The 27,532-nt window shown below is 43.6% G+C and overlaps 1 protein-coding gene across 10 annotated transcripts in view; it reads left to right on the top strand.

Moving 5' to 3' along the window:
• DHX8 (DEAH-box helicase 8) overlaps nucleotides 1-27,532 on the top strand; it is a 43,159-nt gene that overhangs the window by 7,979 nt on the left and 7,648 nt on the right. For 7 of the 10 annotated variants that reach the window (XM_001154075.6, XM_009432062.4, XM_063799590.1 and 4 more), the window contains 14 exons: nucleotides 526-635; nucleotides 1,024-1,383; nucleotides 1,788-1,932; nucleotides 2,026-2,229; nucleotides 4,521-4,608; nucleotides 7,212-7,309; nucleotides 8,303-8,450; nucleotides 13,009-13,190; nucleotides 15,377-15,571; nucleotides 15,877-16,062; nucleotides 16,183-16,393; nucleotides 16,711-16,892; nucleotides 21,735-21,875; nucleotides 25,540-25,695. In XM_001154075.6, coding sequence (XP_001154075.1) covers nucleotides 526-635; nucleotides 1,024-1,383; nucleotides 1,788-1,932; nucleotides 2,026-2,229; nucleotides 4,521-4,608; nucleotides 7,212-7,309; nucleotides 8,303-8,450; nucleotides 13,009-13,190; nucleotides 15,377-15,571; nucleotides 15,877-16,062; nucleotides 16,183-16,393; nucleotides 16,711-16,892; nucleotides 21,735-21,875; nucleotides 25,540-25,695 — 2,406 coding nt within the window. The remainder of the gene's footprint in view (nucleotides 1-525; nucleotides 636-1,023; nucleotides 1,384-1,787; nucleotides 1,933-2,025; nucleotides 2,230-4,520; nucleotides 4,609-7,211; nucleotides 7,310-8,302; nucleotides 8,451-13,008; nucleotides 13,191-15,376; nucleotides 15,572-15,876; nucleotides 16,063-16,182; nucleotides 16,394-16,710; nucleotides 16,893-21,734; nucleotides 21,876-25,539; nucleotides 25,696-27,532) is intronic. The other 3 variants (XM_016931728.3, XM_009432061.4, XM_063799588.1) reach the window with 1 other exon arrangement.

The following is a 27,532-nucleotide window of genomic DNA, read 5'->3' as shown; positions in this document are numbered from 1 at the left end:
AGCAGTGAACAGAACAGACAAGAGTTTCAGCCTTTGGAGATTATATCCTAATTTTGGGGTAGGGAGCAGGAAATAAACATGTAAACATTCTGGTGGGGAGGAGATAGGCAATAAACTAACAAATAGGTATGTAACATAGCAGATAGCAATAAGGGCTATTTTAAAAAATAAAGCTGGAGTGGGGGTAGGGAGGAAGAGTGCAGAGGGAGAGTTGCTTTTTAAAATTTTTAACACCTGTTTTCTATTAATATAATCATCACTTGCATTCTTTCATGGCAGGGATGATTAATATCTAACTGCCTTTCATAGAATTCTATTAAGGACAGAGGGGATTTGTCAAATGTAGCAGTAATTCTCAAGAGCCTTTTTTCCATTTCTTCTGCATCTATCCTGAATCAAGTTTGAAATCTCTGCCCCTCTTCTATTTCCCTCACATAGTGGTTAGTGATTTATAGATGTACCTGAGGTACATACAGATTCTTGAGTAGTTTTTTTTCCTAACTTTGCTGGCCTCTACCTCTGCAGACCATGTTGGATGAAGATGATGTGAAAGTTGCTGTGGATGTCCTGAAAGAACTGGAAGCTTTAATGCCCAGCGCAGCAGGCCAGGAGAAGCAAAGAGATGCTGAACACCGGTTTGTCCTTAGTGTCCTGTCCTTTGGAAGTTTAGGGTACTGTGACAGTTGAATATTATGGACCAGCCAAGCAAAATTTTGGGCAAGTTTACAGAATCTGGACTGGTCATATATCATATTGTTGGATCTGTTTTCATTGCTTCCTGCTAAGTGTATGTAGCAAATGCTAGGTTGTTCAGAATACAGAAATCAGGGTTGAAAGAGGCTGAATATGTTTGTGGCTCAATTCTTTATTGGCTTATAGGGATGTCATAGTTATTGAAACTCTAATTCAGTTCAAAACCTAGTGGGTACCTACCATGTGCATGGCACTGTACTGGGTGCTTGGGGATGCGAAGATGAAATCGGATTGGTTTCTTTTTTAAACAGGTGCTTATTGATTTGTTAGGGACAGGACAAAGAAGAAGAAGCGGAGTCGAAGCCGAGATCGAAACCGAGATCGAGACAGAGATAGGGAACGAAACCGAGATAGAGACCACAAGCGGAGACACCGATCCCGCTCTCGATCACGTTCCAGGACCCGGGAGAGGAATAAAGTGAAGTCTAGATATCGGTCCAGGAGCAGGAGTCAGAGTCCCCCCAAAGACCGGAAGGACCGGGACAAATATGGAGAGCGGAATCTGGATAGATGGCGGGATAAGCATGTGGACCGCCCTCCTCCAGAAGAGCCCACCATTGGTGACATTTATAATGGCAAAGTTACCAGCATCATGCAGTTTGGTTGCTTTGTGCAGCTGGAAGGACTAAGGTAATGACTGGTGCTCTTCTGTTCACACCAGTGATGGGCAGAATTTCTTTTATCACTGAGGATTTTCACATTCTAAAAAGTTACTTTGATTAATGACACTTTAGTCAAATCAGCCATACATGGTTCTTAGAAATTGACTCTTTTGAAATGTTACAGAGCCATTTATTCCTTTCTCTGTCTTCAGGAGATCTGTCCTTTGCTTGTTGGGACAGATAGAATTTGCTTCCCCACCCCATGTCTCCCCATGAGGAGAGTGATAATACTATTTTATTGTTTGACCACCTTCATGGTACTTTTCTCTTGAGTTTAAGACCATTTTCTTTCGTTAGTTCCAGTAAGGGTAGAAATTGGTTGGGGGAAAAATATTTTTTGGCATGTTCCAGATGTGTCTGGCTCTCCCTCAGGAAGCGGTGGGAAGGCCTGGTGCACATCTCTGAGCTCCGGCGGGAGGGTCGTGTGGCCAATGTAGCTGATGTCGTGAGCAAAGGCCAGAGGGTCAAAGTCAAAGTGCTGTCCTTCACTGGGACCAAGACCAGCCTGAGCATGAAGGTAGGTGAGATGGTCAGCCTGTTCTTACATGTGATGGCCAAGGGAATGGAAGAGGACAGCAAGTGAGACAGCTCCCTTGTTTTTGTGCCTTAGGATGTGGATCAAGAGACTGGAGAAGATCTAAACCCAAATAGACGGCGAAATCTTGTCGGGGAGACCAATGAGGAGACCTCAATGCGGAATCCTGATAGACCCACTCACTTGTCCCTTGTCAGTGCTCCCGAAGTAGAGGACGACTCACTGGAACGCAAGCGCCTCACCCGAATCTCTGACCCAGAGAAGTGGGAGATCAAACAGGTTGGGGCCTTTAGTTTTCATGACCAGATAGTCATTCAGCATGTAGCATGGTGCTTAGGGGTGTGCCCTGGAGCACGATGGCCTGGGATAACTTTTGGCCACTGTATTAGTCTGTTTTCACACTGCTGATAAAGACGTACCTGAGACTGGGCAATTTACTAAAGAAAGAGGTTTATTGGACTTAGAATTCCACTTGGTTGGGGAGGCCTCACAATCATGGAGGAAGGTGAAAGGCATATCTCACATGGCAGTAGACAAGAGAGCTTGTGCAGGGAAATGCCCTTTTTAAAACCATCAGATCTCATGAGACTTACTCACTATCATGACAACAGCGTGGGAAAGAGCTGCCTCCATGATTCAGTTACCTTCCACTGGGTCCCTCCCACACACGTGGAAATTCAAGATGAAATTTGGGTGGGGACACAGCCAAACCATATCAGCCACTTATTAGCCGTGTCATCCTTAGCTAAGCTACTCTACCTCATGCCTCAGTACCCTTTTCTATAAAACAGGACCAGTGTTGGTGGTGTGAGGATTAATTAAAGGTGAAAGTCGTTGGGCGTGATGGCTCACATCTGTAATCCCAGCACTTTGGGAAGCTGAGGCGGGCGGGTCACGAGCTCAGGAGTTCGAGACCAGCCTGACCGGTATGGTGAAACCCCATCTCCACTAAAAATACAAAAAATTAGCCGGGCGTCATGGTGCGCGCCTATAATCCCAGCTACTCACGACGCTGAGGCAGGAGAATCGCTTGAACCCGGGAGGCGGAGGTTACAGTGAGCTGAGATCATGCCACTGCACTCCAGCCTGGGCGACAGAACAAGACTCTGTCTCAAAAAAAAAAAAAAAGTGAAACTCTTAGGTTAGTGCTTAGCATATGGTAATTGCTATGTAAGTCTTCATTCTGTTGTTTTCTTTCCTTTTTTTTTTTTTTTTAATTGAGACGGAGTCTCGCTCTGTCACCTAGGCTGGAGTACAGTGGTGCGATCTCAGCTCACTGCAACCTCTGCCTCCCGGGTTCAAGCGATTGTCGTGCCTCAGCCTCCCGAGTAGCTGGGATTACAGGCGCCCACCACCACGCCCGGCTAATTTTTTTGAATTTTTAGTAGAGACGGGGTTTCACCATGTTGGCCAGGCTGGTCTTGAACTCCTGGCCTCAGGTGATTCTCCCACCTCGGCCTCCCAAAGTGCTGGGATTACAGGCGTGAGCCACTGTGCCCAGCCTATTGTTTTCATCTTTCTTCACTAAATAACATAACCGTGGTGTGTCAAGCACCATGCAGGGCTAGGGCTATAAACGCGAATATATCATGGTTCCTATGCTTAAGGAACTCAAAGTCCAGCAGAGGAGACAGATCTAAACAAATAATTGTGAGGGGTTACGTATTTTTTCCTTTATTTTTGAGGCAAGTTCTTACTTGCACTATTGCCCAGGCAAGAGTGCAGTGGCATGACCATGGCTCACTGCAGCCTCAACCTTTCAGGCTCAAGCCATCCTCTCATCTCAGCTTCCCAATTAGCTGTGACCCCAGGCACATGCCACCATGCCTGGCTAATTTTTTAATTTTTTGTAGAGACAGTCTTGCCGTGTTACCAGGGCTCATCTCAAACTCCTGGGCTCCAAGTGATTCTCTTGTCTCAGCCTCCCAAAGTGTTGAGATTACAGGCATGAGCTGCCGTGTCTGGCCTACGTATTACATAATAAATGTACCAGAGTGCTGTGGAAACAAGGGAAAGAGCAGATAACTCTTCCTGGGGATAATACTTTTGAGCTTATACTTTACAGCACCATGTTGGAGAACCACCTCTGCAACCCTGGAATGGGATATATGACATTTGAGGTCCCGATATCGTGGGTCAGAGGAGAAAAAAACTGGGTTCCCTACATGAAACCTCTGTAATTAACTCTCCTAGAAAAGAAGAGTTTTGGCTGGGCATGTCGCTGACACATGTAATCTCAGCACTTTGGGAGGCCAAGGCAGGAGGATTGCTTGAGGCCAGGAGTTTGAGACCAGCCTGGACAAATAGTGAGACCCTGTTTCTAGAAAAAATTTGAAAATTAGCCAGGTATTATGGTGTGCGCCACTAGTGTCAGCTATTCAGGAGGCTGAGGTAGGAGGATTGGTTGAGCCCAGGAGTTTGAGGTTGCAGTGAGCTTTGATCAGGTCACTGCACTTCAGCCTGGGTGACAGAGCAAGGTCCTGTCTCAAAAAAACAAAACAAAACCAAAAAACAAAAAAAAAGTTTTGATCTTAGCAGGTTACAAATGCTGCCTTCTCTTCTTTGGCTAGATGATTGCTGCCAATGTCCTTTCCAAAGAAGAATTTCCAGACTTTGATGAAGAGACTGGCATTCTCCCTAAGGTGGATGATGAAGAAGGTAACTAGTCAGTTGGATCGAGAAGGGTAATTGGCAAGTTGAGCCATTGAATTGGGTGATTTGCCTGTAGTTTAACCCAGTGGCTATTAATCATTTGTTCTTTGGATCTCACTACTCATCTCTCAAAAAAAAAAGGATCTCACCATGATGGAAGCAAGAAGTTCATTTTTCTGACAAGTGCTTATGTATTATTATTATTATTATACCTGTTGCTTATAATAAGCTCTCAGGGCCAGGCATGGTGGCTCACGCCTATAATCCCAGCACTTTGGGAGGCCGAGGCCAGCAGATCACCTGAGGTTAGGAGTTTGAAACCAGCCTGGCCAACATGGTGAAACCGTGTCTCTACTAAAAAAATACAAAGATTAGCTGGGTGTGGTGGCGCATGCCTATCGTCCCAGCTACTCGGGAGTCTGAGGCAGGAGAATTGCTTGAACCCAGGAGACGGAGGTTGCCGTGAGCCGAGATCGCGCCACTGTACTCCAGCCTGAGTGACAGAGTGAGACTCTATCAAAAAAAAAAAGCTTTCAGGTATAAAAAGTTATAATTGTATTTTTGGGAGTAAATTTGATCTCATATTCTTAGTAATTATTCTGAAAACCCTGGATCCACCTAGATTACCTCTGAGTTGCCCTGGAAACAACTTTTAACTCAGCCCATAATGACTTTTTTGAAATTATGAAATCTTATGATAGAATTCTGTAACTTATATTGTAGTAGTAAGTGAGCACCTACGTACTCACCACCCAGCTTAAGAAGTAGAATTTTACAAGCACCTCTGAAGCCCCTACATGCTCCCCTCTGCTTAGATCTTCTTTCTTCCTCCTAGGAGTAACCACCATCCCACATTTGTGTTAATTACTCCTTTGCTTTTCTTTAGTTTTACCTTCTACGTATCTATCCCTAAACATTATATTGTGTTGTCTATTTTTGAACTTAACTCATTTTTCTTTTTTTTTTGACTTACATATTTTTGATATTTATGTTGATATTTATATTGGTATTTCACTCATTTTCATTGCTATAGAGTGTTTATATATAAATTGTCTATAATTTATCCATTTTACTTTTGATGTACATATGAGTTGTTTCTTGGTTTTTGGTTAATCTTTGTGAATAATAGTATTTTGAAATTGCTATATTGTCTCTTAGTGCTTATGTGCAAAATGTTCTTTTTTCCCTAAATGCATAGAATTACTGGGTAGGCCAAGTGTCATGGCTCAGCCCTGTAATCCCAGCACTTTGGGAGGCTGGCTGAGATGGTAGGATTGCATGAGCCTAGGAGTTTGAGACCAGCCCTGGCAACATAGCTAGGCCCTGTCTTTACAAAAAAAAAAAAAAAATTAGCCAGGTGTAGTGATGTGTGCCTGTACTCCCAGCCACTGGGGAGGCTGAAGTGGGAGAATTGCTTGAGCCTGGGAGGTCGAGGGTGCAGTGAGCCATGGTCGTGCCACTGTGCTGTAGCCTGGGCAACAGAGCAACACCCTGTCTTAAAAAAAAAAAATTACTGGGTAGTAAGAAATGTGTGTGTTTGACTTTGCTGGGCAGTTCCAAATTGTTTTCTGTTGGTTTCTGTACCGTTTATACTTCTGCCATAAGTGTAAGCAAGTTCCGCTTGGTGTTGTTCAATTGTCGAACTAATTTTTTACAAATTTATTATGGGTTAAGAATTATTCCACAATGAAGTTGGATGGCAAATGCCCTAGTACCATTTAGAATGTCAGGAGAGCATTTTCTCACAGACTTAACTTCTTTTCAAAGTAGGTCTGATCAGTTCTTGGGCTGGAGCACAAATGCTCTAGAAATGGCTGGTGATGGGGGAATAGTCACCTGGGTTAGAGTTTTACTTGCGTTGCTGTCCTTTGACCTGGGAAGGTTTTTTGTTTTTTTTTTTAATTTGAGACGGGGTTTCGTTCTTGTTGCCCAGGCTGGAGTGCAGTGGCGCGGTCTTGGCTCACTGAAACCTCTGCCTCCCGGGTTCAAGCGATCCTCCTGCCTCAGCCTCCCAAGTAGCTGGGATTACAGGTCTGTACCACCAAGCCCAGCTAATTTTTTTGTATTTTTAGTAGAGATGGGGTTTCACCATGTTGACCAGGCTGGTCTGGAACTCTTGACCTCAGGTGATCAGCCCGCCTTAGCCTCCCAAAGTGCTGGGATTACAGGTAAGAGCCACTGCACCCGGCCTTTTTTTTCTTTTTTCTTTTTTTTTAAGACAGAGTCTCACTCTGTCACCCAGGCTGGAGTGCAATGGCTTGATCTCAGCTCACTGCAACCTCTGCCTCCTGGGTGCAAGCTATTCTCCTGTCTCAGCCTCTTGAGTAGCTGGGACTACAGGTGCCCACCACCAAGCCGGGATAATTTTTGGATTTTTAATGAGATGGGGTTTCACTGTGTTGACCAGTCTGATCTCAAACTCTTGACCTCAAGTGATCCTCCTGCCTCAGCCTGCCAAAGTGCTGAGATTACAGGCGTGAGCCACCATGCCCCGCCAGGGGAAGCTGTTTTTGATAAAGATTGTTGGTACCTATGGAAATTAATTGTCTTGGTGAAAATTGTTAATTTTTCTTGTTTATGGCTAATTCTTCTTTTGGGGGGACTTTTAGATGAGGACCTTGAGATTGAATTGGTTGAGGAAGAGCCTCCATTCCTGAGAGGGCACACTAAGCAAAGCATGGACATGAGCCCCATTAAAATTGTCAAGGTGAGAATTACTGGACCTTTAACCTGGAAATGTCAAGTGGACTTCTTTTTCTAAAGTAATGGGTCAGGTTATTAGATCTGCGTAAGTAGAACTTGGGCCACAGAAAGTATTACTGGCTGTTAGCCAGGGTCTATAATAGTTTTATTTTAAATGGAGGTTGGGTTGGCTTTATTGCTTTTGCCTGTTGAATTCTTTTGTGCTCCTTTTGTGTATTTTGGGTGGAAGCAGAGATAGATAGGAATGCTTAATCTGCCATCATTGCCTTTGCCTGGATTCCTTAGGGCTTGAATCTTGCAGATTCAAAGGCAATTTTGAAGGATTTACTTGAGCACTTGGGGCTGGCCACCATAGAGAGCTGTAGCACTGGGTGTTGGAGAGGGCAGAGCTGTAAGGGGAATCCAAACCAGAATTCATAGAACAATAAACATTTTAGGTATGGAAAAGGGTATATTTAAAGGTCTCCCAGCCCAGCACATATGAAATGCTTATAATCCACGCATATCATTCTTCTGCGGTGTTCTTCTCATATGGTCATCTCATAGCTGCATGACATTGTTAGTGACAGGGAATTCACCAGCCCTTAAGGAGGTACATTTCATCATGAGATGGATCTGATCGCTAGTTCTTTAGGCATACCTGAAACCTCGCTCACTGAAGTGTCCACATTGGTCTTGATTTTGGTTCCCAGGGTCATACAGAAAAATTCTTATACCTTTCTTATGTCCTTCATACGTTTAAAGGTAGCACATCATTCCTATCTCTTTTGGGGTTCTCATCTTCAAACTAAACATCCAATTCCTTCAATGATTTATCATTGTCCTTGTTCATTTTATCTGAATATGCTACGGTTTATCCATTTCTTTCATATAGTCTGTTACATTGATAAGAACTTTATTCCAGATGTGGTCTCATGTTTTAGATTACAGGAGCTTAACTTCTACATATTATTTCCCAGACTTTTAATCCATGTTGTGTTTTCTTCTGTTGCACCAGAACCCAGACGGCTCCCTCTCCCAAGCAGCAATGATGCAGAGTGCCTTGGCCAAAGAAAGGCGGGAACTCAAACAGGCCCAGCGGGAAGCTGAGATGGATTCTATTCCCATGGGACTCAACAAACACTGGGTTGACCCTCTGCCTGATGGTAGGACCCTTGGAGGGGTGTATGGACCTTGTTTAAAAATCTGAGCCTTTCAGAACACAGGGAAGGGTCACTCCCGGCACACACTAAAAATTTACCCTTGGGCCAGGGGCGGTGGCTCATGCCTGTAATCCCAGCACTTTGGGAGGCCAAGGCAGGTGGATCACCTGAGGTCAGGAGTTCGAGACCGACCTGGCCAACATGGTGAAACCAAGTCTCTACTAAAAAAATACAAAAGTTAGCCAGGCATGGTGGCACACACCTGTAATCCCAGCTACTCGGGAGGCTGAGGAAGGAGAATCGCTTAAACCCAGGAGGTGGAAGTTGCAGTGAGCTGAGATCAGGCAAGTGTACTCCAGCCTGGGTGATAGAATGACACTCCATCTCGAAAAAAAAATTTACCCTTGGTTTTTCACTTCAGTTAGAGCATGTTTGGTTTTTTTCTTAAACACATGTTTAAAACCAAAAATGTTTTAATAGCCATGGTCAAATCATTAGACTGAGTTTTTCTTCTGAATCACTTTAAAAATGTTATTCTAGCGCGGTGTCTCATGCTGTAATCCCAGCACTTTGGGAGGCTGAGGCGGGCGGATCACGAGGTCAGGAGATCGAGACCATCCTGGCCAACATGGTGAAACCCCGTCTTTACTAAAAATACAAAAAAGAGCCGGGTGTGGTGGTGCGCGCCTGTAGTCCCAGCTACTCGAGAGACTGAGGCAGGGGAATCGCTTGAACCCTGGAGGCGGAGGTTGCAGTGAGCCAAGATCGCGCCACTGCACTCCAGCCTGGCTACAGAGTGAGACTCCATCTCAAAAAAAAAAATTTTATTCTAAAGGTAATACAGCTTTGAAACTTCCTTTTTCATATAATTCTTTGTGCAGTAAATATTAGCTACTAGATATAGTCATAACAAATACTTATTAATTTAATTTGTGTTTGGCAACTGGGGATACAGATTTGAATTAAACAGATATGATCCCTGCTTTTATGCGCTACAACTTAGTCAGGGATATGGATATTAATTAAATAATTACCAAATAATTAAATTATGATCAGTGCCATGTGAAGAAGTACAGGCAGTGTAATTGACTGTGGTGGGTCACTTCCCTGGGGAAATCGAGACCCAAAGGATAAATGGGACTCAGTCTGTCAAGTGGAGATGGGATGGAGGTTGGGGAGTATGCTCCAGCCTGAGGAGTAGCCCGTGTTGGGTTTGTGGGGTGGGAAATAAGGAACTGAAAGAAGGCTTGTGTGGATGGAATAGAGAGAGCAGTGGGCAGTGGTAGGGGATGAGATAAGAACATCAGGCCAGGGCTTTGTAGGTGGCATTAGGAAGCTGGGCTCAATTCTAATAGCACTGGGAGATGTTGAAAAGTTCTTTTGTTGTTGTTGTTTTTGTTTCTGAGACAGAGTTTTGCTCTTGTTGCCTAGGCTGGAGTGCAACACCATGATCTCGACTCACTGCAACCTCCACCTCCCTGGTTCAAGTGATTCTCCTGCCTCAGACTCCCAAGTAGCTGGGATTACAGGCATGCGCCACCACGCCTAGCTAATTTTTTGTATTTTTAGTAGAGACGAGGTTCCTCCATGTTGGTCAGGCTGGTCTCGAACTCGCGACCTCAGGTGATCCCCCCCATCTCAGCCTCCCAAAGTGCCGGGATTACAAGTGTGAGCCACCGTGCCCAGCCAGATGTTGAAAGTTTGCAGCTGGCACATGGCATGACCAGAGTTGCATTTCCAAAGGATGATTCAGGGTGCCCTGCAGAATGAGTTGGATGGGGCACATGTGATGATTTAGAAAGCTTTTATGATAATTCAGAAGGGAGAGGATGGTGGCTTGAACATGGAGGTAGCAAAGAGGAGGGATGTACTTGAGAAAAGTAATTTGTTGAATGTGGGGCAACAGGAATGGTCAAAGATGACTTCCAGGTTTCTGGTATGAGCACTAGGATGAATGATGGGAACACTGGAGGAGAAATGGGTTTGTGGGGAAAGATGGTCAAATTCCGTTTTGGACTTGTGTCCGAGGCAACTAGAGGACATCTTAGGTTGAGGTATCCAGTGTAGAATTGAGTATAAGAGCTCAGAAGAGAGGTCTGGGCTGGAGACAGAAGTTTGGGAATTGTGTTAATTTAGATATCAGTTTGGCTGCATGTAATAGAGATTCAAATATTAGATTAGGTTCGGCATGATGGCTCACGCCTGTAATCCCAACACTTTGGGAGGCTGAGGCAGGAGAATTGCTTGAGGCCAGGAGTTCAAGACCAGTCTGGGCAACATAGTAAGACCTTAAGCTCTATTTTATTTTATTTTGTTTTGTTTTGTTATTTTAGTTTAGTTTAGTTTAATTTTTGAGATGGAGTCTCACTATGTTGCCCCAGCTGGAGTGCAGTGGTGCAGTCTTGGCTCACTGCAACCTCTGCCTCCTGGGTTCAAGCGATTCTCCTGCCTCAGCCTCAAGTAGCTGGGACTACAGGTGACTGCCACCACGCACGAGTAATTATTTTGTATTTTTGGTAGAGACAGGGTTTCACCATGTTGGTCAGGCTGGTCTCGAACTTCTGACCTCAAATGATCTTGCCCACCTTGGCCTCCCAAAGTGCTAGGGTTACTGGTGAGCCACCGTGCCTAGCCCTTGTCTCTATTTTAAAATTAAATTTTTAAAAACGACAAAAATAAAAACCAAAATATTAGATTTACAGTAGAAGGTTGGACATATTCGTTCATTGTTTAACAATATCATCTTCCATTTCCTCAGAATAAACCCATTCATTCCCTTTTACCCTTTAGTGAAATGTTCTCCATGACCCTCCTTTGGCCTCTGCCAAAGCTCACTTATTTGGTTAGTAGGCATAAGTATTTTTTCGTAGCCAGCTTTTGGCATCAAATTTGTAAAATGTTTGCATATGCTAGAGAGCCACTAAAATTCTGCTCATTTTTTTTTGCTCCTCAAGCCACAATTCCAAGGTGAATCTTGAAAATATAAGCTAGGTCTGGGCAAGGTGGCTCACACCTGTAATCCCAGCACTTTGGGAGGCTGAGGCAGACAGATCACTTGAGTTGGGGAATTTGAAACCAAGCTGGGCAATGTGGTGAAACCCTGTCTCTAAAAAAATACAAAAATTAGTCCAGGCATGGTGGCTCATGCCTGTAATCCCAGCAGTTTGGGAGGCTGAGGCGGGTGGATCACCTGAGGTCAGGAGTTTGAGACCAGCCTAGCCAACATAGTGAAACCCCATCTGTGCTAAAAACAGAAAAATTAACAGATGTGGTGGCACGCACCTGTAATCCCAGCTGCTAGGGAGGCTGAGGCAAGAGAATCACTTGAACCTGGGAGGCCGAGGTTGCAGTGAGCCGAGATCACGCCATTGCACTCCAGCCTGGACAACAATTGCGAAACTCCATCTAAAAAAAAAAAAAAAAAAAAAGTTTAGCCGGGTGTAATCACGTGCACCTGTATTCCCAGCTACTGAGGAGGCTAACGTGGGAGGATTGCTTGAGCCCAGGAGGTGGAGGTTGCTGAGCTGAGATCTCGCCACTGCACTCCAGCCTGCTGGGCGTCTGAGCCAGACCCTGTCTCAGAAAAAAAAAAAAAAAATTAATCTGAGAGAAGCCAGGCACAACAGACCACATATTGTATGAAATATCCAGACTAGAACCCGTAGACATAGAAAGTAGACTAATGGTTGCCAAGGGAAAGGAAAAGGGAGGAATGGGGAGTAACTGCTAATGGGTACAGGGTTTCTTTCTGGGATGATGAAAATACTCTAAATAGTGGGGATAGTTGCACAACTTAATGAATATACAGTAAAACACTGAGTTAAACACTTAAAAAGAGTAACACGGAGACCTGGCTTGGTGGCTTATACCTGTAATCCCAGCACTTTGGGAGGCCAAGGAGAGAGGATTCCTTGAACCCAGGAATTTGAGGCTGCAGTGAGCCATGATTGCGTCACTGCACTCCAGCCTGGGAAACAGAGCAAGACCCTGTCTCAAAAAAATAAAATTAAATTAAAAAAGTGTGACATGGTTTGTGAATTACATCTCAATATAGCAGTTATTTAAAAAGGGGAGAGTGCTGCGCATGGTGGCCACACCTGTAATTCCATTACTTTGGGAGGGTGAGATGGGTGGATTGCTTTAGCCCAGGAGTTCGAGACCAGCCTGGCAACATAGAGTGACCTCTTCTCGCTTGAGCCCAGAAGGTCGGGGCTGCAGTGAGCCAGGATTGCACCACTGCACTCCCACTTGGATGACAGAGCAAGACCCTACCTAAAAAAAAATAATTCCAGTGTCAAACAGTCAGGTCTTCACTTCTCTCAACTAACCTTTTTTCTGACATCACAGGTGTGTAGCACCACTTGTTACAGTCTCTTTCCCATTCCCTGCTGCCCCTTCTATATTCTTTTCTTCACATTAATTTGTTTCTTTGAGTACTTTTGATCACGGGTCGCTGAATTGAGATGCTGCATGTGCAGTGCCCACATGCCATTTTATTTTTTTCCTGGTACATCTTGAGGTAGCTTGAGGACAATACTAAGTTGCCTGTTTTCCTTTCCAGCGGAAGGCAGACAGATTGCTGCCAACATGAGGGGTATTGGGATGATGCCCAATGATATTCCTGAGTGGAAGAAGCATGCCTTTGGGGGCAACAAAGCCTCTTACGGAAAAAAGACTCAGATGTCAATCCTTGAGCAGAGGGAGAGCCTGCCCATCTACAAACTGAAGGAGCAATTGGTCCAGGTGAGAAGACTTTTATGATGTATTGGTGGGGAGTAGGGTTATTGTCTAAAAGAGGGGTGATATTTTTAAACTGAAACTAACGGGACAAGTATGTGCCTACTTGAAGTGGCTCATCCAAAAGAGTTACGAAAGAAGGAGAAAACTTTCTAAATACTTTTTTTTTAAATGGGGCTGGGCGCGGTAGTGCATGCCTATAATCCCAGCACATCAGAGGCCAAGGCAGGAGGATCACTTGAGCCTAGGAGTTTCAACCCAGCCTGAGGCAACATACGGAATCTTGTCTCTACAAAAAATAAAAAATTTGGTGGGGCGTGGTGGCCCACACCTGTAATCCGGCACTTTGGGAGGCAAAGGTGGGCGGATCACAAGTTCAGGAGTTCGAGACCATCCTGGCCAACACGGTGAAACCTTGTCTCTACTAAAAATACAAAAAATTAGCTGGGCGTGGTGGCGCATGCCTATAATCCCAGCTACTCTGGAGTCTGAGGCAGGAGAATCGCTTGAATCAGGGAGTCGGAGGTTGCAGTGAGTCAAGATCACGCCGCTGCACTCCAGCCTGGCTACAGAGAGAGACTCTGTCTAAAAAAAAAAAAATTACCTGGGTGTGGTGGTCCATGCCTGTAGTCCCAGCTACTCGGGAGGCTGAGATAAGAGGATTGCTTGAGCCTGAGAGGTTGCGGCTACAGTGAACTGCAATCACACCACTGCACTCCAGCCTGGGCGACCAAGTGAGACCCCATATCACAAATGTTTGTGTGTGCGTGTACAGACACACATACTTATGTATGTGTCTGTATATCTTCTTTTTCCTGGGGCCCCTAGAACAGTTTCCAAGTGGGCAGAGTATTGTGTTGCATGGACCAACAGCTCTGTTCGGTAATTAAAAATGAGGATACTCAGTCAATAAACTCATATGGGCAACTCATAGAGTGCTTCGGTACTCTATATTCTGGAGTTCTGATTTTAAGACCACCGAGTCTTCCTTGAGGTAATCAGGTTTACTAGTTTCCAGTGAATCCTTTCAACAATATCTTATATGTATACAAGCAAGTACAAATATATGCACACACACGCACACACATTTTATATGAGTACTGTGTGTGTTTACAGGTGGCAGTGATATTATATACACTGTTCTACATCTTTTTCCACTTAATGATATATCTCAGAGATTTGTGTGTGTGTGTGTGTGTGTGTGTGTATGTGTGTGTGACAGAGTCTCGCTTTGTGCAGGCTGGAGTACAGTGGCATGATCTCAGCTCACTGCAACCTCTACCTCTTGGGCTCAAGTGATCTTCCCACCTCAGACTCCCAAGTAGATGGGACTACAAGGCATACACCATCATGCTCAGCTAGTTTTTTGTATTTTTTGTAGAGATGCAGTCTCACTATATTGTCCAGGCTGGTCTTGAACTCCTGGACTCAAGCAATCCTCCCTCCTTGGCCTCCCAAAGTGCTAGGATTACAGGCATGAGCCACTGTGCCTGGCCTTCTTAAACAAACAAACAAACAAAATTGCCAGGCCAGGCACAGTGGCTCACACCTGTAATCCCAATACTTTGGGAGGCCAAGGCGGGCGGATCACCTGAGGTCAGGAGTTCGAGACCAGCCTGGCCAACATGGTGAAACCCTGTCTCTACTAAAAGTACAAAAATTAGCCGGGCGTGCTGGCGGGCACTTGCAGTCCCAGCTACTTGGGAGGCTGAGGCAGGAGAATCACTTGAATCCGGAAGGTGGAGGTTGCAATGAGCTGAGATCATGCCACTGCACTCCAGCATGGGCGACAGAGTGAGACTTCGTCTCAAAAAAAAAAAAAAGCCTTTTTTTATGGGCTGTATTATTTGGATAGGCTCTGGTTTATTTAACTAGTCCTATATCCATAGAAACATCGTTGATTGTAATCCTTGGCTGTTACAAACAACGTAGAAATAAGAAATAACTTTTGGGGAAAGATATAGAAATTTGGGAGTTACAGTGGGAAGGAACATTTTTTATGTATCTTTTAAATTCATTGTTGACTTCTTCAACTATATGTGTATATTCCTCTTTTCTTTGTTGTTAGAATATAGTAATTATTTTATTCCAGAGTAATGTAGATTCTAATGACCATATTTATATTCTGTTTAATGACCATATTTATATTCTGGCAGATTTTAATGACCATATTTATATTCTGTTGCTTTTAGGCCGTCCATGACAATCAGATCCTGATTGTCATTGGTGAGACAGGATCTGGAAAGACAACACAGATCACCCAGTACCTGGCGGAGGCAGGCTACACTTCCAGGGGCAAGATTGGGTGTACCCAGCCCAGAAGAGTGGCAGCTATGTCGGTGGCCAAAAGAGTGTCAGAGGAGTTTGGTTGTTGCTTAGGCCAAGAGGTAAGTAGATAGTGGAGTCGCTCGAAAAATACCAGAAGCAAAGGCCCAGGTCTCTTAATCTATCAAATGGAAATATTAATAATACTGCCTTTTTTCAGGTTTCTCCTGAGGGAGAGAGGGTTCCCATTGTCATAATCAGTCTGTTCAGAGTATAGTCTAAGACATACCTTACTATGAGGAAATTACTGTACATCTTGATCAGATTCTTAAGATTATGAGTGACAGTGACTGGGCTGAAATCTTGCCTGGTGATTGGGAAAAGGAGACATTTGTATCCTAGGTTTTCCCCTTCTCTTCTGCTTTAGGTGGGCTACACCATTCGATTTGAGGACTGCACTAGCCCTGAAACAGTCATCAAGTACATGACAGATGGGATGTTGCTTAGAGAGTGCTTGATTGACCCTGACCTCACTCAGTACGCGATCATCATGTTGGACGAGGCGCATGAGAGGACAATTCACACTGATGTGCTCTTTGGATTGTTGAAAAAGGTAACTAGATGCTCTTTAATGACCCCTCTACCTGTTGGAAGCTGAATTCTGGCAGTTGGATTTGAGTACCTGTGTCTTTGGGTAGTCCTTTTCAGTAAGCCACATAATATTTCTCTTCAGACAGTTCAGAAACGGCAGGACATGAAGCTGATTGTCACCTCAGCCACCTTGGATGCAGTGAAGTTTTCTCAATACTTCTATGAAGCTCCCATTTTCACCATCCCAGGTCGAACATATCCAGTGGAAATACTGTACACAAAGGAACCTGAGACAGATTATCTGGATGCCAGCCTGATTACTGTTATGCAGATTCATTTAACAGAACCACCAGGTAAGGGGAAAAAGCAATTTTCCTTTTTGGGAGGCCTAATTTTCCCTCTTAGGCCAAAAGTCCTCATATGGGTATCTTTTTTGCTAATCTTTTTAAAAACACCTTCTAAATATTCATCTCTCTGCAAGCCTCAGGCTTGTATGTTTGAAATGATGGTGGTTATAATGTCATATATAAACAAACTTGTATTGTTTACTTACTGGTCAGAATATGAATGCATATGTTCTGTTATTTGAAGTTTTATTAATATCACCATAGCCTTTGTATAGAACACACACACACACAGAAAGTAGATGAATGTTCTATTCTGCTCGTAGGTGATATCCTGGTCTTCCTGACTGGTCAGGAAGAAATTGATACTGCTTGTGAGATCCTGTATGAAAGAATGAAATCCCTGGGACCTGATGTTCCAGAGTTAATTATCCTCCCAGTGTACTCTGCTCTTCCCAGTGAGATGCAGACCCGAATCTTTGACCCAGCTCCACCAGGCAGCAGAAAGGTAACATGGGCAAAAATGAAGCTTCCGTGTGCCCTGAAACCATGTGTTGTGTGCAGCCTGTCAGCCATAGTAGGGATTGCTTAGGGTGTATGCAAGTCTTTTTTTTTTCTCGAGACAGAGTCTCGCTCTCACCCAGGCAGGAGTGCAATGGCACCATCTCAGCTCACTGCAAGCTCCGCCTCCCTGGTTCACGCCATTCTCCTGCCTCAGCCTCCTGAGTAGTTGGGACTACAGGCACCTGCCACCACGCCTGGCTAATTTTTTGTATTTTTAGTAGAGACGGGGTTTCACTGTGTTAGCCAGTATGGTCTCGATCTCCTGACCTCGTGATCCGCCCGCCTCAGCCTCCCAAAGTGCTGGGATTATAGATGTGAGCCACCGCGCCCGGCCAGGTGTATGCAAGTCTTGTTTGTTAGGTTTCAGAGACTGGTCCAACCAATTTGTTTAGGAATGAGGTCCAACCAATTTGTTTAGTATGTGACCTCTCCTCTTCTTCCTCTTCTTCATTTGACAAATATTTTTTGAGCATCTACCAGGCTTTGGGCTACACATGGGAGCTGCATTGTGAGAACAAGCCTCTATCTGCTGTGGGGCATCCCCCAGTCAACAGACTTTCAGCATTTAGTGTGAAAATGCCACTCATGCTTGGATACCCAGGCGGGAGCACCCAACCCTGTCTTCCTAGAGGAAATAAGGATCTAAGGTAGTCCTGGAGAACTCTTGAAAGGCAAGGGGACAAGCATTCTAAGGACACAGAACTATCTGTGATGGCCTGGAGACGAGCAAGTGGGGCCAGTTCAGGGAATGGCATAGTTCCAGTGGCTGGAACCAAGTATATGACTGTGTGTATGAGACAACAGGAAAGGAGACAGATGGATGTAGGTATTTTTTTAGTAACAGTTTTATTGAGATATAATTTACATACCTTTCAATTAACTCCCTCCACCCCCCACTTATTTATTTATTTATTTATTTTTGAGATGGGGTCTCAGTCTGTCACCCAAGGTGGAGTGCAGTGATGTGATCTCAGCTCACTGCAACCTCTGCCTTTCAGGCTCAAGTGATCCTCCTGCCTCAGCCGCCTAAGCAGCTGGGACTACAGGTGCATGCCACCATTCTTGGCTAATTTTTGTTTTTGTTTTTGTTTTTGTTTTTTTTTGAGACGGAGTTTCACTCTTGTTGCCCAGGCTGGAGTGCAACGGCACAATCTCGGCTCACTGCAACCTTCACCTCCCAGGTTCAAGCGATTCCCCCGCCTCAGCCTCCCGAGTAGCTGGGACTATAGGCACCCACTACCACGCCTGGCTTATTTTCGTATTTTTAGTAGAGATGGGGTTTCCCCACGTTGGCCGGGCTGGTCTCGAACTCCTGACCTCATGTGATCTGCCGGTCTCGGCCTCCCAAAGTGCTGGGATTACCGGCGTGAGCCACTGCGCCCAGCCAATTTTTGTATTTTTTTTGTAGAAACACAGTTTCACCATGTTGCCCAGATTGGAATTTACTGTTTTTTGTTTGTTTGTTTGTTTGTTTGTTTGTTTTGAGACAGAGTTTCGCTCTTGTTGCCGAGGCTGGAGTGCAATGGTGCGATCTCGGCTCACCGCAACCTCCGCCTCCCAGATTCAAGCGATTCTCCTGCCTCAGCCTCCCGAGTAGCTGTGATTACAGGCATGTGCCACCACACCCGGCTAATTTTGTATTTTTAGTAGAGACAGGGTTTCTCCATGCTGGTCAGGCTGGTCTTGAACTCCTGACCTCAGATGATCTGCCCCCCTCGGCCTCCCAAAGCGCCGGGATTCCAGGTGTGAGCCACCGTGCCCAGCCAGAATTTACCCTTTTAAAGTGTACAATTCAAAGGCTTTTACCCATGGTATGTGGGGATTGGTTCCAGGACCCCCGAGGATACCAAAATCCAAGTATGCTCAAGTCTCTTATGTAAAATGCCGTAGTATTTGCATGTAAACTGTGCACATCTTCCTGTGTGATACTTTATCTCTAGATTACCTATAATATCTCATACAGTGTAAATGCTATATAAGCAGTTGTTTTACTGTATTTTTTATTTGTATTTTTTTATTGTTGAATTTTTTTCCTCAAATATTTTTAATCTGCTGTTGGTTGAATCCACAGATGGGGAACCAGCAGATACAGAGGGCTTAACCATATTCACAGAATTGTGCAGCCATCACCACAATTATATTTAGAACAATTTTATCTCCCTAAAAAGAAATGCTGTACCCTTTAGCAGTCATCTACCCCCATTTACTCCTCTGCTCAGCCTCTGGAAACCACTAACCTATATCTTCCATCTCTGTGGATTTGCCTATTCTAGACATTTCATATAAATGAAATCACATATTTGTGGCTGGCTTATTTCCAGTGATTTTTCCAGACTTAGCCTGTTTTCAGAGTTCATCAACATTGTAGTATGTATCAATACTTCATTTCTTTTTCTTGCTGAATACTGTTGTGTTGTATGGGCACAACACATTTTGTTTATCCATTTATCAGTTGATGGACATTGGAGCTGAGCGCAGTGGCTCACGCCTGTAATTTCATCACTTTGGGAGGCTGAGGCAGATGGATCACCTGAGGTCAGGAGTTCAAGACCAGCCTGGCCGATATGGTGAAACCCTGTCTCTACTAAAAATACAAAAATTAGCCAGGCGTGGTGGCGGGTGCCTGTAATTCCAGCTACCTGGGAGGCTGGGGCAGGAGAATCACCTGAACCCAGGAGGCAGAGGTTTCAGTGAGCCGAGATCGTGCCATTGCACTCCAGCCTGGGCAATGAGCAAAACTATCTCAAAAGGAAGATAAAGATAGACATAGGAGTCATTTTCACTTTTGGGCTTTCTTGAATAATGCTGCTGTGAACATTTGTTTACACATTTTTGTGTGAGCCAGGCGCAGTGGCTTATGCCTGTGATCCCAGCATTTTTTTTTTTTTTTTTTGAGACAGAGTCTTTCTCTGTCATCCAGGCTGGAATGCAGTGGCATGATCTTGGTTCATTGCAACCTCTGCCTCCCAGGTTCAAGTGATTCTTCTGCCTCAGCCTCCTGAGTAGCTGGGATTACAGGCATGTGCCACCATGCCTGGCTAATTTTTGTATTTTTAGTAGAGACAGGGTTTCAACATGTTGGCCTGGCTGGTCTCGAACTCCTGATCTCAGATGATCCATCCGCCTCAGCCTCCCAAAATGCTAGGATTACAGGCATGAGCCACCACGCCTGGCAGATCCCAGCATTTTTGGAGACCAAGGTGGGAGGATCCCTTGAGCCCAGAAGTTCAAGATCAGCCTGGGCAACATGGTGAGACCCCTATCTCTACAAAAAAAAAAAAAAAAAAAAAATCAGCCAGGCGTGGTGGCACATGCCTATAGTCCCAGCTACTCAAGAGATTGAGGTGGGAGGATCACTTGAGCCTGGGAGGGTGAGGCTGCTATGAGCCATGATCACACCACTGTACTCCAGCCAGGGCTACAGAGCAAACCAGACCCTGTCTCAAAAAAGAAAACCCAAGTTTTTGTGTGGACGTATGTTTTCATTTCTCTTGGACATATACCTAAGAGTAGAAGGCAGATGGACTTGGCCGGGTGTGGTGGCTCACACCTGTAATCCCAGCACTTTGGGAGGCTGAAGCGGATGGATCATGAGGTCAGGAGTTCAAGACCAGCCTGGCCAACATAATGAAACCCAGTCTGTACTAAAAATACAAAAATTAGCCAGGCATGGTGACGCGTGCCTGTAATCTCAGCTACTCGGGAGGCTGAGGCAGGAGAATCGCTTGAACCTGGGAGGTGGAGGTTGCAGTAAGCCGAGATTGCACCACTGCACTCCAGCTTGGGCAACAGAGTGAGACTCTGTCTCAAAAAAAAAAAAAAAAAAAGGCAGATGGACTTGAGTAATGTTAAAGAGTTAAAATGGACAAGACTTGGTGGGTACTAGCAGGTAAAGGGAAGAAGGGTGAGGGAAGTCAGGCATGACTGTCAGGTTTCTGGCTTGGGCAGCTGGATGGAAGATGGCACTGAGGAGGGAAACATGGGAGGAGGCTTGAGTGGAAAGATGGTGAATTTCTCCCCTATTCTATTCCTAATAATGAGAGTTCTTTCTAAGCAGGGCTTCTGTAGTTCTGTAGCAGGTAGAAGCCTTTCAGGACCAGTAATATGCTGGCATGATGCGTGATATTCCGGTGCCCCCAGTGATGATTTTTCCAAGCAATTGTGTTTTATTAGCTGAACCTTTAGGTGGAAGAACAGTGACAGTGCCAAGCTGAGACTAATAATCCTCCAGATCACATAGACTGCTACACACACGCAAACTGTGAAATTCCTGTGTCATCTCATGGTTCATTTTATGATCAGTAAAAAGAAGCAATCTCCCTCTTGTTCCACATACATATTCCGCAAAATACAAGCAGCCCATTTTTTAGTCCAGATGTCTCGGTAGGGGAAAGAAAAATCTCATTTTGCATTGGCACATGTGATGCCAGGAAATCTCTGCTTTCCCAGGGTGCTAGAAAATTAAAATTGTAGTAATCAACATTGGATCTAGAAAATGAGATACACAGTAGCTATTTGCACCAAATGAAATTGGCTTTTATTGGCTGTAGCTTTTTCCTATTCCACTCACCTCTCAGGTACCATCCCTTTTCCAACTTAACCATTAAGCAGAAGGTACCTCCCTTCTGCTGTTGGAGGCTGAGCTGGGATTAAGTGTCATTTTAACCGTCTAGAGTGAGAGATAGCCACATATTCCTTTGGGAAGATATCTGGGTTCAGAAGACCTTTTCACACCTCAGGGCTGAGCCTGGGCACCTCACTCCAGCTTTGCCCCTCTTGCCTGCAGGTTGTGATTGCCACCAATATCGCAGAGACATCGCTGACTATTGATGGTATCTACTATGTGGTGGACCCAGGATTCGTGAAGCAGAAAGTTTACAATTCCAAGACAGGGATTGACCAGCTCGTGGTGACGCCTATTTCTCAGGTATGACGGCTTGTATCAGCAGTTTTCCTGATAATCCTGATTAGGGCCTTTCTGAAATTTTTTTATGGTTATATATTTCAAACTTGTTTTCAGAGATGAACTTTTATGATACTGGGTACTATAATGACATGAGGGAAGGATTTTTTGTTATTTGTTTTTAATCTTTTTTTATCCCTGAAGTCTGATTGATCCTTGAAGTTTTTAATCTTTTTTTTTTTTTATGAGACTAAGTTTCACTCTTGTTGCCCAGGCTGGAGTGCAGTGGCGCAATCTCGGCTCACTGCAACCTCTGCCTCCTGGGTTCAAGCGATTCTCCTGCCTTAGCCTCCCAAGTAGCTGGGATTACAGGCATGTGCCACCACACCCAGGTAATTTTCTATTTTTAGTAGAGACGGGGTTTCATCATGTTGGTCAGGCTGGTCTTGAACTCGCAACCTCAGATGATCCACCTGTCTTGGCCTCCCAAAGTGCTGGGATTACAGGTGTGAGCCACCACGCCTGGCCCTTTTTAATCTTTAGAATAGTATTTCACTATTAAAATGCCCCCATAAGGCCAGACACCTTGGCTCACACCTGTAATCCCAGCACTTTGGAATGCTGAAGTGGGAGGATTGCTTGAGGCCAGGAGTTCTAAACTAGCCTGGGCAATATAGCAAGACTCTGTCACTATAAAAAATTTTTAAAAAATTAGCCTGGTATGGGGGCATGTGCCACCAGTCCCAGCTGCTTAGGAGTCTGAGGTGGGAGGATCACTTGAGCCCAGGAGTCTGAGGCTGCAGTGAGCTAAGATAGCGTCACTGCACTCTAGCTGGGGCAACAGAGCAAGACTGTGTCTCTAAAATAATCATAATAATTTGTTTAAATGCCCCATAAAACTAGAACATAAAAAAAGTTTGAATCCTAGTACCCTATATTACCTATTTTAGATGGAAAGATCAGTACTTTATTTTCTAGTACCTTGCTTAGCTACGAGATAGATATCTGAGATAATAATAAATTATATGATTTTCTGGTTTTTTGGTAATTATGGAATAATTTCCTGCCTAAATGACATTTAAAAATGAATTACCCGATCACTTTTTTGAGAGAAGTTTGGCAACAGTATATCCAAAACTTAAATGTTCATCTCTTTAACCTAACTGTTCTGCTTCTAGAAATTTATCTGAAAGTTAGAAATGATTAAATACATGTCCAAAGGTAATAGAAAAGGATGTTCATCGAAGGATTGGTTTATATCAGAGGAAACCTGGAAAAAATTCTAAATGTATTCCAAAAGGGAAGTAGTTTAATAAATTATGGTATATTCATGCCATAGAATGTTGGTGGCATTAACATGGTGGTGTGTATCTATATTTAATGACATAAACATGTAACTATAATATTTTATTTGAAAAAGTGAGCCTACAAAACAGCATGAATGGTATAATCCAATTTTTGTTTAAAAATAGATAGTGAGCATTTCTGCAGAGTATGTGTGAGTGAGCTGTGCCCAAGATTGAAAGCATGTAGTCTAAATGTTAGCCAAGATTATTTATGGGTGGTGCTACTAGATGATGTGCATTTTCTTTTATACTTTTATATGTTGTCTTAATCTTTTACAGTGGGTATGTATTACTTTCATAATTTGTGAAAGCCTTAAGGCTATTTTTATTTTGAAACTTAAGTAATAATAATAGCTAACACTTTTTTGTTTTGTTTTGTTTTTTGAGATGGGGCCTTGCTCTGTCGCCCAGGCTGGAGTGCAGTGGTGCGATCTCAGCTCACTGCAACCTCGGCCTCCTGGGTTCAAGTGATTCTTCTGCCTCAGCCTCCCAAGTAGCTGGGACTACAGGCGCATGCCGCCATGACCACCTAATTTTTGTATTTTTGGTAGAGATGGGGTTTCACTGTCTTAGCCAGGATGGTCTCCATCTCCTGACCTCATGATCCACCCGCCTCAGCCTCCCAAAGTGCTGGGATTACAGGCATAAGCCACTGCGCCTGGCCCAATAATAGCTAACACTTACAGTGTACTTAACGTCCTAGATACATGCATTGACTCAGTGCATTCTCGCATTGATCCTATGTGGTAGATATTATTTTCACAGATGAGGAACCTGAGGCACAGAGGGGTTAGGTGATTTGCCTAACATCACAGAGCTAGTGGAGCCAAGATTTGAACCTGGTTAGCCTGGCTCCAGTTTGTATGCTCTATACTACTTGTCAGGGTGGTGGTGATCAAAAAATTAGTTACACATGCCTGTCCTGATTTGGAGAGAGACGTGTAGAATGCTGTGGAGTCCAGCCACTGTGTGTGATTGCTGCCTGGATTTGTGTGGTTAGTTGTCCTTTCATAACCTATCCTTTGGTTTGGAGCTGGCATAGTAATTTGTAAATCCTGGTACTGTTTGTAACAACAGATGGTTTTGTCAGAAAATGGCCCTCTTCAGATTGCTATTCATTGTTTCCTAGCAACCTATGGCTAAACTACATTTTTTTTAATTTAAAAAAAATCAGTGTTTTTGAAGTAGTGTTATATTATTTTTGAAAAACAGAAGAAAAAAATTTACCCATCATCCTACTACCTCCACTGTTATTATTTTGCTGTTTTTCATTCCAGTCTTTTTTCATGTTTATTTCTTTCATGGTTGCAATTTTAGTAGTCAAGTAAGTATGCAGTTTTGTATATTTTTTTGAGTATTTAATTTTCCTATTAGAATAATACATGTTCAATATTTGGTAAAATCTAAAGAAAATAGACCTCATCTGCAAGCCTACTATCAGAGTTAGCCACTGTTAACATTTTAGGGTTTTTTTCGCCTAGTCATTTCCTTCTAGTAGTTGATATATAAAGACTTTTACTAAAATTATTTTACATTGTTTCATAACTTGCATTTTGCATTTAATGCGAATGAACATTTTCTTCTGTCATTTAACATTGCAAACATGATTTTTATTTTTATTTTTTATTTTATTTTGAGTCAGGATCAGTCTTTGTTGTTGCCCAGGCTGTAGTGCAGTGGTGTGATTACGGCTCACTGAAGCCAGCCTCGACCTCCCCAGGCTCAGGTGATTGTCCCATCTGAGCCTCCTGAATACTGGGACTACAGGCGTGAGCCACCACACCAAGCTAATTTTTGTATTTTTTGTAGAGATGAAGTTTCAACATATTGCCCTGGCTGATCTCGAACTCCTGGGCTCATGCAATCTGCCCACCTTGGCCTCCCAAAGTGCTGGGATTATAGGCATGAGCCACGACGCCTGGCCTGCAAACATAATTTTTAAAATGACTGCAGAGTCATCATTGGGATGATTGACATAATATGTTTATTTCACTTACATTTTTGGTCATAACTGTGGGGATGGTGTTCTGTCATCTTGTTTTATGCTTTCTCTTTTATATTGCGCCACACTATTTTGAAGATATATGTCTCAGATCTGTATAATATTTCTTCCATTAACCCTGCTTGTATTGCCTCCCTCGAACAAACTTCCCCGAAGTGCTGAGTATGGAGAGGCGAAGATAAGAGCATTGGTAGTCTTGGAAATGGTCCCAAAGGAAGTGAAATCAACCCCATTTCTGATTTTGCCAGTTGTTAATTGTCCCCCTTTTAACAGATATCCTGGGTAAAGCTGTTAAGCAGTGTTTAACAGATATGTTGCTTTTATATGCCCACCCCTCTAGGCTCAGGCAAAGCAACGAGCTGGCAGAGCTGGGAGAACAGGCCCAGGGAAGTGTTACAGGTTGTACACAGAACGTGCCTACCGAGATGAAATGCTGACCACCAACGTGCCGGAAATCCAGAGAACCAACTTAGCAAGCACAGTGCTGTCACTCAAGGTAGAAATCACTGTCTTGTTAAAATGGGTTGGTGGAACAGTCCAATCCTGGCCTTCATAAATGAATTTCAGTTTTATGAACCTTGTTAAATACTTTAGTAACCTCATGAAAGCAGTCCCTTTGAGTGAAATGCAAATGGCTGTGATAACAGCCTCTCACGGCAGGTCTGGGGCTAAGTTGGCATGTCTGCTGTGAACACACATTTTTTCTTACCATAACAACCAGCAGGATATTAGGTTGTAAAAGGTTCTAGTTAGGAGCATTTTCTAAAAGGAAATTAGAAAAATATAATCAATGCCAAACTGTGGACACACACACCTAACCTCAACCACTTTAGCGCTCAGATCCAATTCTGTTCTTTTAGAACGAGAGAAAAACCCCCTGTTCAAAAACTTTGCAAGGGAACTGTCAGTACAGATTTCAGACTGGCTCTCAGGGGCTTGGTTTTCATTCTGAATCATTGTTCTTCCTCTCTCAGTCCCCAGTGAGGACTTCATTCTCTTTTGGCAGGAGGAGCTGTATGAGTAATTTCCCAGCTGATGGCGTTTCCCCCGACACTGATGCTACCCTGGAGCCCTGGTACTTTCTGGTGCAGAGTGCTCTGTTGTCATTTATTATTTATTCCCTGTAAAAGAGGCTAAAACAGAGCTTTGGAAATAAAAAAGAAACCTACTCCAGTCTCTGAAGTGCCAACAGAGAGGCATCTGTGGCTTGGACTTCAGCTCCAAACTGCGACTTTGGGCAAGTTTATTTACTTTGCCCTCTGCTCTGTGTTCTGCTCTGAAAAAGGGGCTGTTAATAGTATTTGTTGGAAAGATAAGTGAGATAATGTAGGTAAAGGCACTTGGCACAGTGCTTGATGATTGCTAACATAATTCCTCATAGTTATTATTCACACAATAAACATTTATTGAACACCTGCTGTGTTTATGGTCACGATCACTTTATGAGAAAGAAATAGAAAGCTTAGGTCCTACCACATCACACTTTATATACACTTGAATCGTGCATCATTCAGTCGTTTCTTTTATTCATCGAATTAGCTAATGTATTGAACACATGCTACATGCCAGGCATGTAGATTGCACTGTGGTGGTTTTGTGAACATAGTTCTTACCCAGTGTGAACTCTCTGAAAGCAGGGGCCATATCCTGGCCATCTTTATATCCCTCCCACCTAACATGGTATGAGATCCCTCATAGATATATAGTAGAAATGATGTATGCAAGAGACAGGACAAGTTGGTAGACTATATTATTATTATTATTGTAAAATACGTAACAACATTTACTATTGTAAGCTTTTTAAAGTATACAATTCAGTGGCATTAAATACATTCAAGATGTTGTACAACCATCACCAACATCCATTTCCAGAACTTTTTCATTGTCCCAAACAGAAACTCTGTACCCATTAAACAGTAACTCCCCTTTCCCCCTTCCTCTATCCCTTGGTAACTACTCTTCTACTTTCTACCTCTCTGAATTTGTCTATTCTAGATAGCCTCATTTAAGTGGAATCATACAATATTCTTTTGTATCTGACCTGTTTCTCTTAGAATAATGTTTTCAAGATTTATTCATGTTATTTTCAAGGTTTATCCATTTATTTCATTCCTTTCTAAGGGTGAATAGTATTCTGTTGTATGTATATACCACATTTTGTTTATCCATTCATCAGCAGATGGACATTTGGATTGTTTCTACCTTTTGGCTATTATCAATAATGCTGCTGTGAACATTAGTGTGCAGGTATCTGTTTGAGTCTGCTTTCAGTTCTTTTGGATATATACCTAGAAGTGTAATTGCTGGGTCATGTGCTAATTCTGTATTTAGCC

Source organism: Pan troglodytes, chromosome 19 (genome assembly GCF_028858775.2).
Source record: "Pan troglodytes isolate AG18354 chromosome 19, NHGRI_mPanTro3-v2.0_pri, whole genome shotgun sequence".
NCBI classification, from domain to species: Eukaryota; Metazoa; Chordata; class Mammalia; order Primates; family Hominidae; genus Pan; species Pan troglodytes.
Note: the sequence above shows the minus strand (reverse complement) of the source record. Positions and strands in the feature narration are given on the sequence as shown.